The sequence below is a fragment of the Rhinoraja longicauda genome, chromosome 22, assembly GCF_053455715.1.
Source record: "Rhinoraja longicauda isolate Sanriku21f chromosome 22, sRhiLon1.1, whole genome shotgun sequence".
Classification (NCBI taxonomy): Eukaryota; Metazoa; Chordata; class Chondrichthyes; order Rajiformes; family Arhynchobatidae; genus Rhinoraja; species Rhinoraja longicauda.
In genome coordinates this window covers 19,343,686-19,360,442 of record NC_135974.1, presented here as the reverse complement: position 1 = coordinate 19,360,442, position 16,757 = coordinate 19,343,686, and the positions used below count along the sequence as shown (strand labels likewise).

The 16,757-nt window shown below is 41.4% G+C and overlaps 1 protein-coding gene across 4 annotated transcripts in view; it reads right to left on the bottom strand.

Annotated features, from left to right (window-relative positions):
* LOC144604464 (proto-oncogene tyrosine-protein kinase Src-like) overlaps positions 1-16,757 on the bottom strand; it is a 128,968-nt gene that overhangs the window by 45,296 nt on the left and 66,915 nt on the right. For 2 of the 4 annotated variants that reach the window (XM_078418919.1, XM_078418918.1), the window contains exons 3-4: positions 14,484-14,583; positions 7,619-7,633 (exon numbers count right to left, since the gene is read on the bottom strand). In XM_078418919.1, coding sequence (XP_078275045.1) covers positions 7,619-7,633; positions 14,484-14,583 — 115 coding nt within the window. The remainder of the gene's footprint in view (positions 1-7,618; positions 7,634-14,483; positions 14,584-16,757) is intronic. The other 2 variants (XM_078418920.1, XM_078418921.1) reach the window with 1 other exon arrangement.

Here is a 16,757-nt window from a genome sequence, read left to right as displayed (position 1 = left end):
CCAATGAAATCAAGCATACCATATGGCTTATTTTCTACTCTATCTACTTGTGTTGCAAACTTAAGGGAGTTTTGGACTTGGACTCCAAGATTCCTCAGCACATCAATGCTGTTAAGGGTCATGCCATTAATTATATATTTTGCCCTTACATTTGACCTCCCAAAGTGCAACACCTCACACTTGCTAGAACTAAGCTCCAGCTGCCATTTGTCCGCCCATTTCTGTAGCTGATCTATATCCCCCTGTATACTTTGACAGCCTTCCTCACAGTCGACAACCCCAGCAATCTTGGTGTCATCAGCAAACTTACTAACCAACATTTCTACATTTACGTCCAAGTTATTTATATATATCACAAACACAAAGGTCCCAGCACAGATCCCTGCAGAAGTCCACTGGTCACAGGCCTTCAGCCTCAGTATTATCCTTCCACCACATCCCTGTTTTCTAACAGTAAGCCGGTTATGAATCCATATGACCAAGTCGCTGTTAATCCCGTTCACTTTAATCTTCTGGATCAGCCTACCATTGGGGGATTTTATCAAATACCTTACTGCCTTAATTTAAAGTTTCTGGAGGAGAGTAATTTTGATCACTGCAAGAAAATCAGCAAAAATGATTTTGCTACAACAGTCATTGCAGGAAAACAAACTGAAAAACAATTCTCACGACAGTAACTACAATTATTGCAATTTTTGACCATTCTACAATCAGTATTATTAGGCTAGTGTGACTGATGTAAAGGGCTGTTACTTTCACAAGAAAGTCCAGAACTGGCTTTAAAATAACACATGGTTGTATGCAATAATGACATTTGTTCTTGGTATTGTAATTATTGGAGTAATCTTGGTGTAATTATTTACAGAAAGGGAAAGGTTTGCTCATCACTGTTTCATGAAGATTTAGTTTAGTTTGGAGATACAGCATGGAAACAGACCCTTCGTCCTACCAGGTCCACACTGACCAACACTACACTAGTTCCATCCTACACTCGAGGGACAGTATATAGAAGCCAATTAAGCTACAAATCTGCACATCTTTGGAATATGGGAGCACTCGGAGAAAACCCATGTTTTCAGGGAGGACATGAAAACTCCGCACAGACATCACCCGTAGTCAGGATTGAACCCGGCTCTCCGGCACTGTGAGGCAGCAGCTCTAACCGCTGCACCACTGGGCTGCCCACTGGTAGATCTGGCACTTTAAACCAGCCTTTCTCTTTTGATACACAGAAATCAGATTTTTAAAATTCCATTTGATAACTTGATTGATTTTAGTTTTGCATCTTGACAAAGCCACATAAAGACAATATGATTTTACTTTAACAAGTCATTTGCTAAAACTAATAGTGGTACTTAAAATAAATAGTTTTCTACTCATTTGTAGAAGTACTTTGACACTGGTCTTTCCTAACTTGGAGTCGATCTGTACATTGTTTAATGCTTTCACTCCCTCCACTGCTCTATCAAATCAGTGTATTACCTACTGAAGAATATTTCCCTCACTGAATAGACTTGCTTATCTGGTGCAGCAGCCAATATTGGATTTCTTTTGAATGCAAGTGAATACATGTATTTTTTAAATCCATCCAATGAGTCTTCCTTTGTAATCTAAAGCATTTGAATAAATACCACTGCAGAAAGTAAGCTTGCATTGTGTATTGCAGTGCATTATTTTTAGCTGATTTCTTGCTTTGCTCCAATAATGAAAAACAAAGCTTGTAGCAACATAGTTGATTAAAAGGCAGCCAGATATATTTGCACTCGGGGATATGTAATACAATACCCACAGTAAATACTATTAGTTTTATTACTAGTAACCTGGACCTAACATCTGAGTAATTTTATCACTAAGCCTGATGTTACAGAGAAGTGTCAGCATAAAGGCCAGAGAGTTCAGGAATTTCACACATACATGCAGAAACATGAAAGTCTCGTATTTTCTGACAGTAGCTTGCTGGCAATTCCCCAACTATGTAGCTGGATGCGCAACATCTCTTGAGGCAGAGCATTCAAAGGAAGAAAATGGCCCCACTGAACTAAGATTAAGATTTATTTTAGATTTCTTACTATTTTTTGCACCTACCTGATTTACTTTAAAATGCTATTAAGTGTTAAGGGTTTACAATTGTGAGGCATTCCGAATTCTGTCAACAGCTTTGGACTGTCAACAGCAACATAAGTAATGCTGTTACAGTTTGGAAAATTAAACATGTAGACAGATACTTGAGCCCATGCCAGAGAATCTTTTCTTTGCCCATAGATTACTCTATAGGACACAAAGAGTGGGGATTAACTCAGCAGATCAGGCAGCATGTCAGGTGAACATGGATGGGCCCTTCTTCAGACATTGTGGGGGGAGGAGAAGAAAGCTGGAAAAGAGGAGAGGCAGGACAAAATGTGGCATGTAATAGGTTAAAATAAGCGAGGGTGGTTTTGATAGGAAGATAATTGGAACAATGGCCAAATAAGAACAGAAGGTTTGAAGAGTTGTGATATGTGAAGCCAGAGGGAGGAAAGAAACCCGGAGGGGGGAGGGGGGAAATAGGTGAGAGTCCAGGTGGGGCACACAGGAGGGAAAGGGGGAGGGGGGGAGAAAGAGAGGAGAATTCAATGTTCGTACTGTTGGGTTGAAAGCTACCTAAGTGGAATATGATGTGTTCTTCCTCCAGACAGCATGTTGTCTCACTCTGGCAATGGAGGAGACCCAGGATAGAAAGGTCAGTGTGGGAATGGGAGGGGGAGTTAAAATGGTTGGCATACAGGAGATTCAGTAGGTCTTGGTGGACGGAGCGCAAGTGTTCATCAAAACAGTCGCCAAGTCTAGACGTGGTCTTGCCAATGTTACTATCTCACTTTCATCATGGAAATGATCCCACCTCTGATACAATGAGGGGGAAAAAGGCACTGCATAGAATTGCATAGGATTCATAGAATAGAGGTAGGCCTTCAAGGGCAACTAGTTGTTTGTTCTCCACCCCAGCTCCTGAGATCCTCATAATTTCAACATACTAATTTCTTCCTTACATCTTCGTCCTTACCCATCTTTACAGTTAATGGCTCAAACATTCCTTCAGACAGTGAATAATAATCTCATTATTCTTTGGACAAGGAGTAACGGCATCTAGCCCGTTCCTCCCTCGATAGATATTACCTTACAGTTCTGGCATGATCCTTCTCAGCTATTCTTGCAACCTCTCCCATAGTCCTAAACACTTGTTCTAATATGTTGACCTGTACTGTTGCCAGAGTCTTAATTACAGAATTGAGGTTTGATATAGCAATCTTCCATTAATTCTTGATTAGTAAGGGTGTAAGGGTTATGGGGCAAAGACAGAAGAATGGGGTTGAGAGGGAAAGGCAGAGCAGCCATGATTGAATGGCGGAATAGCCTTGATGGGGCGAATGGCCTAATTCTGCTCCTATAACTTATGAAATTATCTTACGGGTCTGTCCCACTTAGGTGATTTTAAGGCGACTGCCAGCGACTAGGCTGTCGCCGACAGTTCACCGGGGTGTTGCGGGCATGATCGTGAAGAGTCTTCAAAGAATCGCAGTGGATCTCGGTGCGTCGCTGAGAAATTAACCGGATTGAAATTTCTCGGCGACAGCTGGCTTGTCGCCAGGTATCATTGCTTATTGCGGGCGCTGTCGCATGCTGTCCCCAGGTTTGCTGGGTTGTCGCAGATACATTTAGAAGCACGTAATATTAAATTAAGTAAGGTCATTTGAAGATACCATAAAATACTTGTGTTTAACCAATTTATTTACCGTCAGGACATTTGACAAGTAGATTGGAGGCGACAGTTTGACGGTCAGGTAAGCATGGGAATTTCGCAATGTTTATGGCCATCGGCGATTACTTTTAAAGTAGGCTCCCAACCCAGATATGCAACCCAGAAACCAGATATGCATCTCCAGTATATTTTCATAGAATGCCCACACTTGCTCAAAAATCCATTTAACCACGTTTAAAATTAAATTTCTTAATACTGCTATTAGTAAACTGGAAGTCAATCCAGTTTATGCCTTGTTACCGTGAAGCTTGGTTTTCAAGTAACCCAGGCAAGATGTTATATTTCAAAACTCTCAAGTAATTACAGACTTGTCAGTGATTTCAGTGAAAATTAGGACGCCGGAGAAGCATTGATAAGCGTGGGAATTTCGCGATGTTTCCGAAGATGGTGTAATCTCTTAGCCAGGTGCTAGTTTCACAAAAAAAGTTACTTGTATCGACCTGACTCGGCATTGTCGTGGTCATTGTCATCGGGTAAAAGAAAATTTTGGCGATCTGCTACGGCTTTGACAGTCGCCGACAGTCGCCTATAAAATCGCCTAAGTGGGACAGTTTCAAATAATAATCCAAATGTTCATCGTATTTAAATAGTATGGTTTCCGAACAGTAGTGCTTCAGATGGACAGTGTGGTGGAGAGGCTTTTGGTCCACTTGCCTTCTGTGGGAAGAGTATTGAGTACAAAAGTTGGGATATCATGATGCAACTGTACTAGTCGTTGACGAGACCACATTGGGAGTCCTTTGTGCAGTTCTGGTCACCATTGTATAGTGCAAAAAAGGATTTTCACTGTACCTCAGTATATGTGTCAATAAAGCATCATGAAAATGTAGGAAAATGTCATTAAGTTGGAAAAGGTGCAGAAGAGATTCATCAGGATGTTACCTGGGCTTGCAGGCTTGAGTTATTGGGAGAGGTTGGATTTTCAGGGGCAACATTTTCACTCAGAGAGTAGTCCACATCTAAAATAAGGTGCTAGAGGAAGCTATAGAAACGAATACAATTACAACTTTTAAAGGATATTTGAACAGATACATAGATAGGAATGGGTTAGAGGGCTATGGGCCAAATACAAGCAATGGGATAACCAATATGCTCACTTTGGCATGGACAAGGTGGGCCAAAAGGCCTGTTTCTATGTCCCTATGATTCTCTTAACATTCAGTGATTTATGTAGAAGGTCACTTAGTTCCCTTTGAACATTTACACCTTTTGGTCTCTCACCATTTAAGAAAAACTTTTTCTACCCAATTGAATCACAACATTATTCCTCACTACATTTCCATAGCTCTTCTGTATCCACACTACTTACACTATTGTCTCGTTGTCATCATAAACTTGAATATATTACACCCATTCCTTCTCTCCTGAGATGCTGCCTGACCTGCTGAGTTACTCCAGCATTTTGTGAATAAATACCTTCGATGAATATATTACACAGTGCTCTTATCCAGATCACTACATGAATGAACGGGGTGGGGGGGATGGTGGGAGTGGGGTTGGGGGGAACGGGACTGTGGCCACATTCCTGATCACTTGGCAAATCTTTAGTTGCAGGTAGACAATAAACAATAGGTGCAGGTGTAGGCCATTCGGCCCTTCAAGCCAGCACCACCATTCAATGTGATCATGGCTGATCATTCTCAGGGTACCAAATCAAAAAATTACCCTTTTCTGGTCTTATTCAGTTCTCTGTCCATGAATCAATCCACAATCCACACTGATGTATCACCCTCAATTCCACTTGATCTAATCTTATTTTTTGATTTTGTTTTTGGCCTTATTATTGATTAGTCTGGTTGCTGAGAAACCAGCGTGAGTGAGAGGAACCTCTTGCTTCATAAATTTATTGGCCGCCCAAGCAAAAGAATAAACAAAGCAAAATGTCCATTTCTTGATCTTTGATAGTCTCAATCAGCAAGTAGCAATCCTCCCCCTGCAATTATCTTGTAAAAAAAATCAACTTCATTCACTTGCAATAAACACATCTACACATGTAACCCCGCTTCTGAAATTCAACTCCACTGAATTTAATAGTACTGGAGGAACAAGGAACTGCAGATGCAGGTTTACCAAGGAAAGACACAAAATGCTGAAGTAACTTAGTGGGTCAAAAGCTCTTTTCCAACTTTCAATCCCCCACCCACCACTGTAATCAGTCTGAAGAAGTGTCCTGAAACAAAACGTCACCAATCTATATTCTCCAGAGATGCTGCCTTACCCACTGAGTTACTTAAGCATTTTAAGTCTTTCCTGAATAGAACTGGATATTGGAAGTAATTTCAATGTGCAGTTGCCACCATATACCAGTGTCCTGTCACTTTCCTTCCAAGATATTATTATTATTTTAAAATGCAGAACACTTGCATGGAAAAAGTAAAAAGATCTTCCAGCACCATTTAAAAGATAAGCATGTGTGAATTTTCAACACATTCTTCACTGTCTATGCACCAACACTGTGTACTCCAATTATTTCAAGCCTGCAGCTGCATGTTGAGAGCAGAAATGTTTCTCCCGAATCTGATCAAGGAAAAACCACACAACATACTCGCGCCTTTGCAGCAGTTGTAAATCACAGCCATGAGCTGGCTAGGAACCTACTGCACCAACATCATGTGCCTCAGAATATTATGCCAGATGCCAGTTTAAAATCAATCATCTATGAGCTGGCTGAGTGGCATCAACTGTGGACAGGCGTTACGACTTCAGAACCGTAATGCAAGCTGATACATTTATTAAGAAGTCTACATTTCTTTAATGAAATATAAATGCTATAAGTCAAACTATCTACTGTGTATTGCTCAAAATTGCCACGGTTTGATTTTGCCCAGGCACGTTGCTTTGCTTCCACATGACAGCGGGAGTCATGGAATGCCATGACACTGAATGCAAGTCTCCAGAAGTTGTGAGTTTAACTATAAAATCTATTATGTAGGAAGGAATTGCAGATGCTGGTTTACACTGAAGATAGACACAAAATGCTGGAGTAACTTTCGGGTCAAGACCCTTCTTCAGTCTGACAGTCTGGGTGGGGGGGGAGCGGTGGGGGTGGGGGTGGGGCGGGACTGTGGCCACATTCCTGATCACTTGGCAAATCTCTAGTTGCAGGTACCTAATCAAAAGATCACCCTTTTCTGGTCCCATTCAGTTCTCTGTCCATGAATCACAACCCGAAACGTCACCCATTCCTTCAATCCAGAGATGCTGCCTGTCCCGCTGAGTTACTCCATCATTTTGTGTATAAAATCTATTACTTTTAAAGCATAAGTTTTCAAACTGATGTCCCTGTATCCTAGGGGCTGCAGATTCTTTCCTCTTATAGGTTTTCTTATTTGTCAAGTTACTAGAACAATTATTTCTGCTTCTGGGCATCAACAAATGCAGCTTAACACATTGGTAGCACCATTTTTCTTTAAATAACCGAAACCAACTCTTCCAGCAGAGTGTCAATCGCGACTCTCAATGTGGTAGATACTTGAAGAAATATCATTCACAGACAGGAAATAGGACTGAATGAATTGTTCTATAAGGAGTTAGCTCAGAGGCAATGAGTTGAATGGCCTTGATCAATGGTATTGCAGTTCTACAATGTAATCGTGGTTAAATGGCTGCTGATAATACACACTGCTAATTAAATAAGGTACAACCACACTCCATCCTTTAACCCCAGATTTTATGGCCCTCTTTAAAAGTGAAAATTGATTGTCTAGTGGCAGAGGTAGTCCTAAGGAGTGTGACATTGTCATTAACAATCAAGAAATAATTAAGAACCATGTGAACTTAAGGGGAAACATATAGCAAAAGAATAAGAGAGAAAATACAGACCTGCCATCCAATCTCCTAAATTTAATCAATGTTGCATGTGGAAAGAGAAAAGGGGATTAGACTATATCCATGTAATATGCCACGCTTTTAAATATATACAACAGTTACAATTATTCATTCATTAAAGCCATACTGAACCATAAAGAGGTTTTACACATTCAGGTGTTCCCAAAACTTTATTCCCTAATGATTCAGGTTTCAATGTTTTCTATGTGACCACAGCAGAATTCCCATTCACTAGAGGTAATTACAGACGGTATCAACCTTTTATGGGAACATTTCAGGAATCAGTACTGGGGATTCATTGTCACCTAGTTTTATAGCCAGTTTAAAGGAAACTGCTCAACACATCTCTGGATTTTTATTTCACCTGCTGAGTGGGTGAATCTGTGTGAGTTGAGCTTGTTAGACACCATTTTCCGAAGTTTCCTTAAAGATCCAATCTGTCATCTTGTAACTCTTTCAGAGATCTCAGGCAAAACCTAAGGTTATTCTTTTAAAAGCAAGTTTAATTTATAGAGGCATATGGCTCATTTAGCATGTTCTGGACAACAGAATACAATCAACACCATAATATAGAATAACATAAATTGTTAATTTTTTCCCATCTAAAAATGTAGTGATACTGCATTACGCTGCGTTGGAGGATTATGGATTTAACTAAAAGTCAAGCACTCTTATTTCCTTACATATCCTCACCTTATACTCAATGCAACACAAGCTGGATTAATAGTAAAATAATTTTTCCTGAATAAAAAAGAGAAAATGCTGGAAATATTCAGTAGGTCAAGCAGCATCTGTGGAAAGATAGAGTTAACAAAGAATCTTCCACAGAATGGTTCAAATTCTGTCCAGGCTCCTGAGCGTTTCCACATTTTGTTTTTTATTTTTATTTTGTGGCATCGACAATCTTTTTATCCTCAAAAAAAAAATGTTTTCCTTTACAATCCAAATTTTTGTATTACTTAAATTATGCAATCTAAGCTGTGTGAAAGTGACTGGTAAATGTAGATAAAGAAATATCCTTGAAAGAAGGGATTGGATGAACATTCATAAGACTAAGTTCTCCTCTCAACTCCGCTCTTATTATGGAATGTTTTCTGTTGAAGGCCAAGTAGGGACTGTGAAACTTGCCAAAGGTCGCAGGGGAAATTAAACTGACTCATCAGTAGCTGCACAAGCAGGTGGCCCAGGAGTAAGTTGCACATGCACACTCTGCTTAACATGCAAGATCTATAACCTGCGAGTTTGTATTTGGAACAAAAGGACCATTTTCCACTTTAAAAAAAAATTAATTCAAGGGATGAGTTTTGCAGGCTGAGCCAGCATTTCATTGCCTGTCTCTAGTTGCCCTTGAGAAGGTGATCGGCTACCTTCATAACTCATCTTGAGCTGTGGATTCCTGGCCTCTGACCAGCTCTTGTAGCCATATAATATATGTGACTGCATCAGTTCAGCTTCTGGTCAATGGTAAGCCCAGAATATTGATAGTGGGTAATTCGGTGATGGTATTACCATTGAATGTCAGAAGGATGTTCTCTTGTGGATATCATTATTGCCTAGCATTCATGTGGCATGAATATTATAGGCCAACTATGAGACCAGGCCTGGTATTGTCCATGATTTGCTGTATTTCGATGTGGACAGCTTCATTATCCGAGGAATCACGAATGGTTCTGAATATTGTGCAATCACCAACGAACTTTCTTATTTCTAACATTACGACTGAAGAAAGGTTGCTGGAAAAACCTATAGATGGTTGGGCCTGGGATACTACTCTGAGAAACTCCTGCGGAGATGTCCTGAGGCTGATACCCCAACCACCTACTGTACACACCGTGCCTGTTCACACTGACACAAATACTTTCCTAACTCCCCGCGGTTGCTGATGTGGCACTGTGGACAAAGTCACCTCTAGCTAACTAGTTCAGTTTAGTTTAATGTCGTGTACCGAGGTACAGCGGAAAGACTATATATTTGATCACAATTGAGCCGTCCACAGTGTACAAATACAGGATAAAGGGAATAACATTTAGTGCAAGATTAAGTCCAGTAAAGTCTGATTAAAGATAGTTTTAGGGTTTACAATGAGGTAGATGGTAGCTCAGGACCGCTCTCTAGTTGGTGATAGGATAGTTTAGTTGCCTGATAACAGCTGGGCAGAAATTGTTCCTGAATCTGGAGGTATGCGTTTTCATATGTCTGCACCTCTTGTCTGATGGGAGAGAGAAGAGGGAGTGACTGAGCTGAGCCTCGTCCTTGGTCATGTTGGTGGCCTTTGCGAGGCAGCGTGAAGTGTAGGTGGAATCAATGGAAGGGAGATTGGTTTGTGTGATGGTCTAATGGATGGCATCCACAATTCTTTACAATTTCTTGTGGTCTTGGATGGAGCTGTTCCCAAATTATGCTGTGATGCATCCCGATAAAATGCTTTCTATGTTGCATCTGTAGAAGTTGATGGTAGTTGTTGTGCACATGCCGAACCCCCTAAGCCTTCTAAGGAAGTAGAGGCATTGGTGTGCTTTCTTGACCATTTCTTCCATATGGCTAGTCCAGGACAAGTTGCTGGTGATAATTAATCCTTGGAACTTGAAACTTTCAAGCATCTATAATTTTGGCGCTGTTGATATATACCGAGGTATGTGTAGGCTTCACTTCCTGACATCGATCACTATCTCCTTTGTTTTGCTGACATTGAGAGAAAGGTTGTTGTCTTTATACCAGGTTACAAAGTTCTCAATCTCCCTCCTGTACTCCATCTCGTCATTATTTGAATCCGGCCCACTACAATGGTGTAATCTGTGAGTTTGTAAACTGAGTTGGATTTATACTTGTGTGCACAGTTGTGGGCATACAAGGAGGAGAGAAGGGGGCTGAGAACACATCCTTGCGGAGCACCACCGCAGGGGATGATTTGTCACATATCCTCACTGATTGTGGTCTGTTGGTCAGGAAGTCGAGGATACAGTTGGAGAGATGAGTGCTGACTCCAAGTTCCATGCATTTTGAGATGAGTTTGGATGGGATAATGTTATTAAAAGCAGAGCTATAGTCTGTGAATAGTCTGGACTGTAGTCATTAAGGCATGGGATCTTGATTTTCTGCAGCACTGGGATGATAATCATATCATATCATATATATACAGCGCGGAAACAAGCCTTTTCGGCCCACCAAGTCCGCGCCGCTCAGCGATCCCCGTACATTAACACTATCCTACACCCACTAGGGACAATTTTTACATTTACCCAGCCAATTAACCTACATACCTGTACGTCTTTGGAGATAATGGTTTTCTTGAAGCAGGTGGGTACCTCAGAATGGAATAGGGAGAGATTAAAGATATCTGTGAATACTCCCGCTAGCTTGTCCGCGTAGTTTTTAAGGACGCGGCCAGGGACTCCGTCTAGGAAAGTTGATTTCTATGGATTCACACTCAGGAAGGACAATCTAACCTCTGCAACTGTGCCCCTGGGAAGAGGCACACTGGTGGAGTTTGACAGGACAGATGTCATTGCTCTGTTGGCCTTCTGCTCAAAGTGAGCATGGAATCTATTAAGTTTATCAGGTAGGGCAGCACTATCACCAGTGCAGTTGCCTGACTTTACTTTGCAGCCAGTTACAGTATTCAGACCTTGTCACATTCTGACGGTGTCCAAATGATTATACTGGGACTCAAGTTTGTCTCAACATTCTTGACAGCTTTGTGAAGATCATAGCGGTCTTTCTTGTTTTGCTCGGAATTGTTTGACTTGTGTGCAGTGGACTTGGCCTTCACCTATGAATGTACGTCACAGTTCACACTCCTCTACACACTTGCTGATGAAGTCAGTCACGGCAGTGGCGTACTCATTCAGGTTGGCTGCTGAATCCATGAATATTGACCAGTCCACTGACTCAAAGCTGTTACATAGGATGTCACCAGTGTCCGCCGACCAGCATTGAAGAATTCACTGTACCAGATCCTCCTGCTTCAGTTTTTGTTTGTAGGCAGGAAGTGGAAGCACATCTAGGTGATCAGCTTTCCCGAAATGTGGCCGAGGAACAGAGTGGTAGACGTTTTTATTGACGGGCAGCAGTGGTCGTGGGAGTTCTAGCCTCTGGTGGGACAAGAGATGTGTTGATAGTACTTTGGCAGCACGCTCCTGAGGTTAGCTTGATTGAAGTCTCCGGATACAATGACCAGGGCTTCGAGGTGTTTTTTTCTCAAGGCTAATGATAGCAGATTACAGTTCATTCAAAGCTTGAATCGGTCCAGGATATGATCTTTGTTCAGACTATTCCTCGTTAACTAAGGCACGGACAGACCTCAATTAAAGATTCAAGTTTTCTTTCTGGTCTGCCACCTTCAGTTTGGCTTAATCAGTACTGGTTTCAGCCCTGAGTCAAAGCATTGTGGGTTCAGGCTCCATAGCAGGGCCTGAGCACATTATCATCCAGTGCAGGATTGTGGAATCTGTCCATGTTCTCCAGAGATGCAGCCTGACCTGCTGTACTTTGTGTCTTTTTATTCCAATGTACCAAAGAGATGGGATCATCAGGGACAGTGGCAGCCTGTTAAACCTTAAAGCACTATTTGAAAGAGAAAGTATTTCTGCCCACCACTAGCAAAACAAAATAAATGATGAGGAAATGTGGAACAACAGATAAAGGCATAAAGTGCTGGAGTAACTCAGCGGGTCAGGCAGCGTCTCTGGAGAACACAGATAGGTGACGTTTCGGGTTGGGACCCTTCCATAGACTGATTGTAGGTGGGGTGGTTTAGTAAATGTGGTTTCCCCTGCTGTGATAGATGGATCCCTCACCCACATCTCCTCTGTGTCCCGAAGTTCTACTGTTAGACAATAGACAATAGGTGCAGGAGTACAGCCACCTCATCCAACACATCATCCTCTGACATTTCCGTCACCACCAATGTCACATCTTCTCACCACCAGTCACATCTTCCCGTCTCCATCCCTTTCCGACTTCTGCAGAGACCTCTTCCTCCTCCTTAGTTCACTCATCCCTTCCCACCCAAACCACCTCCCTCCCCAGGTTCTTTCCCTTGCAACCGCAGAAGATGTAACACTTGTCCCTTTACCTCCTCCCTCACCTCAATCCAGGGACCCCAGCAGTCCTTCCAGGTAAGACAGAGGTTCACATCAACCTCCTCCTCTAACCTCATCTACTGCATCCGGTGTTCCCGATGTGGCCTCCTGTGCATTGACGAAACCAAGCATAGACTTAGCGACCACTTTTCCGAACACTTGTGCTCAGTCCATCAGGCCTACTGGCTCTCTCAGTTGCTAACCATTTTACCTCCTCTCCGCTTACCACACCAATACTGTTCTTACTGTCCTGGGCCTCTTCTATCTAGAGAGAGGCCACATGCAAACTGGAGGTTGCTTGGATTGCTTACAACCCGATGGTATAAACATTGAATTCTGCAATTTTGGGTAACTACAACCCCTCCCCTCCCCTCCCACTTTGTCCCCCACCCTCTCTCCCCTGTGCCCCATCTGCACTTGTAACATTTTCTCCCCTCCACCTTCCCCCTCGCCCCTCTCCTTCCTTCTGCATTCCTTACTCCTGCTGCACAATTCGCAACTCTTCAATCCTTTTGTCTCATACCTGTTTTTTTACCTTTTGCCTTTGTTTAAATATCTGCCTCTCAAAAACCCCTCTCACCTATATCCACCTATTATTTGCCAGGCTTTGTCCGGCCCCTCCTCTCTTCCAGCTCCCCCCCCCCCCCCCCCCCATAATCAGTCTGAGGAAGGCTCCCGAGCTAAAACATCACCTATCCATGTTCTCCAGGAATGCTGCCTGAGCCGCTGAGTCGCTCCAGCACTTTGTGTCTACTTTGTAAACCAGCATCTGCAGTTCCCTGGAGTAACTCAGCAGGTCAGGCAAGAAAGGTCCTGACCCAAAACGTCACCTATCCATGTTTCCAGAGATGCTGCCTGAGCCGCTGAGTTACTCTACTTTGTGTCCTTTTTTAGAATAACCGGTGATTTATTTAACTGCTGGTTAAGGGATTTAATTACCATTTGAAACATTTTCCCATTGTGACTGTACCGATAAGTGCAAATTTGAATTTTGTTTGGCTTATAATGTACTATGCCAATTAAACGTCACAGCCATCACGTCTTGAGAATAGCTAATATGGCTCAAAACAAAAGAAATGTAAAGAATGTTACAAAGTGTTGAGAATATGATTCTGCCATAGAAAATAAAGCATTAACAGATAGAGTGAAACAACTGAGAAAGGCACAAAGGGTTAAAAAAAAAACCAGGGAGAATTCTCAGATTAACTAAAACATTAAAGCTTTAATTGTTGAAATGCACACAGTAATTGTACGGTTAGCAGTCACTGGGAGCAATTCCGTAGATGGCGAGGGAAAGGAATGTTCGGAACAAAGTGTTCCACAGTGGAATAATTCAAGGACAAAAACTGCATCAAAGCTGTTCAGCTATTTTATGTGTATTTGACCATCTCCAAGATTAACTAAGAGGAGGGTGAATTAAGCAGTTAACAACTTTTCATCAGGCATGTGTAATTTGAGTAGGTTTGGCAAAAATCCCACTATGACCGACCGAGCAGCTGAAGAATCACAAAACCTAAGCCACCTCAATCGTGCAAACATTTATTTTTCTTTCAAATTAAGGATTTGATTAACCAGTTTGAAAAATCAACTCTAAATAGTTGTGTTGGCCCAGAAGATATTGACCCAGTTAGCTGAAACTCAGCAATGAAATTTAAAAACTCATCTTGAGCAGCAGAAAGTGAGAATAATTATAGAACTAGCAAGAAACATCCTATTGATGTTCAGTATATGATGTGGTCTCAATGAATACCAATGAGATACACCAACATAGTGCTTACGTGTTGTTAACAATCTGCAATCGCTCCCCCTTCTTAAAGGTAAGGTCACTCGCTGTCCTGGAATCATAATCATACAATGCCACAAATGTGGTTACTCCACCTAGAAAGAAAGAAATGGAAAAATACAATAAAATCACAGATTTTGCAAAAACCCTTTAAAGCTATCATTATTAATTAATTCCTGGTTTTGAGAAATGTTTTAGTGCCATTATATTTAGGCTTCCTTTACTCCATCTAACTCCAGAAATTGGCAGAATTTTCTATCTTGCACGTGAAAAATAACGAGACATAAAATATGATCATGTTTTGTTAATGATGCAGAAAGCAGCTTGCGGTTCAAAAGGGCACAGTGGCTTAGAAACATATTTTGCCTGACAGTGGGTGGGGAGTGTAGGAAGGGGCGGTGGCAGAAGCACAAGAAGTCTCTATACCCAAGGAAACATCTTCCTTCGAGTTGATTTGGCGATGATTTACCAAATTGATTCATGAGGAGAGGATTTTCATATTAAGGACAATTATCAGTATTTGTATCATATACCTTTTCTCAGAGTTCTGCCTCGAGTCATTCAGCTGAGGTAAAACCAAGACTCAATTGCAGCATAAGCCAACATTTAAGGATGTAGTTGATCTGGAGAGGGTGCGGAAGAGATTTACTCAGATGTTGCTTGGTATTGAGTGTCTCACATGAGAGACTGGATAAACTGGGCTGGCTCTCCTCATAATGGAGGAGGCTGAGGGGAGACCTGACCTGACTGAGGTGTACAAAATTATGAAGGTGATAGATTTGATGGACAGAAATAAAATTCTCCCCATAGCAGAGGTAGCAAAATGATAGGAGATTGTTTTAAGGTAAAGATTACAGGTTTAAGGAGGACATAAACAATTTCTTCTCCCTCATGGTGGTTAGAATTTGGAATGCACTTAGAAATGTGGCAAAGATTCCCACAACATTTAACAAGTATGTAGATGAGCACGTGAATTGAGGAAAGATGGAGAACCTTGTGTCACGGTGTCAGGACAACAACCTATTTAAGATATCTAGAAAGGTTAAAAAGATAAATCGAACAGGTGAGGGATAGGAAAGGAAAGTAGACTCACTCCAAGTACAAAATGGACTTTATTACTGCCCTTGCCAATGGACAATTGAGCAGGAGGGATTTTAAAAAAAAAGTTTGGGTATATTGGGAGTATTTTGTTGTGGGTAGAAATTCTCATGTGTCCATTGTTTAAATTCACAAAAGAAATGCGTCTTCTGAAACGGTGGAAATGAGCTTATTGTGACTGGTTCTGTGAAATATCAATATTGTCAGTTAACACCAGGAGATGATAATAACCATTTTGAATTCTAACAGCAGCTTGCATATGGGTCTCATGCCTGCTCTTCAGAATAAGAAAAAAACATTCTCACAACTTCAGAAATAAATCTCTTCAGGATGCGACCAGCTCGTCTCTCTTAATTAACACCACACCAACAGAATCACAGATAATTTCTGAAAGTAAAATCTCGCCAGCAGCAAAATAAGTAGCAAATTTCTTGGATCATTGCGTGGTCTCTGTTAAGCTAGTTCTGCCAAAGGCCATTAAGGTGCAGGTCTCGTATACCCCATCAGCCGAAAGCAGAGTGCAATGGATTGTTTTGTGGTGTTGAGAATTCAGTCTGGAGAATTCATTTTCATCTTAACTAAGTCTCCCCATAGGTCTTGAAGGTCACGCAAATGATTAGTGGCACCATTTTATTAACGGCACCACAAAGCAACTTTGCAAGTACATCATGTTTGCTCAAGCTGGGAATTCTTGTAGCTGGATCACCCTTCAGCATTATATGAAGTGTGAATACAAAAGGGAAATCGGTGAATGATGAGACTGGGATATCTCCCTAATCGATAAGATTTAAAGGTGGAGGGAAATCAAGGTGAGGATAGGATGAGTTAAGAGTTAAATGCTGTGCAGAGAGGAAAATAAATAGTAAAAGCAGATTAAGGGAGAGAAAGTTTCCTCAAAGCAGTCATTTATTAATTTTAAATATTATTTTTTTCAGAAATTTCTATAAATGAATTAGCAGCCACAGGAATGAGATTCCATCGTTTCAACTGCTGAAGACGGGAGAATAGTCTCATCTTTATGATGTATGACTCCTTGGAATTGGTTTCAACTATCTTGAGAACAGGAACTCAAAACTTCCAGAATCCAGTTTAGATTCTAGCTTTGTGTGTCAGGAATAGTGGTGAGCCGTGAATTTCAGATGCCCTCCATAGTGTCCATGACGTAAATCAT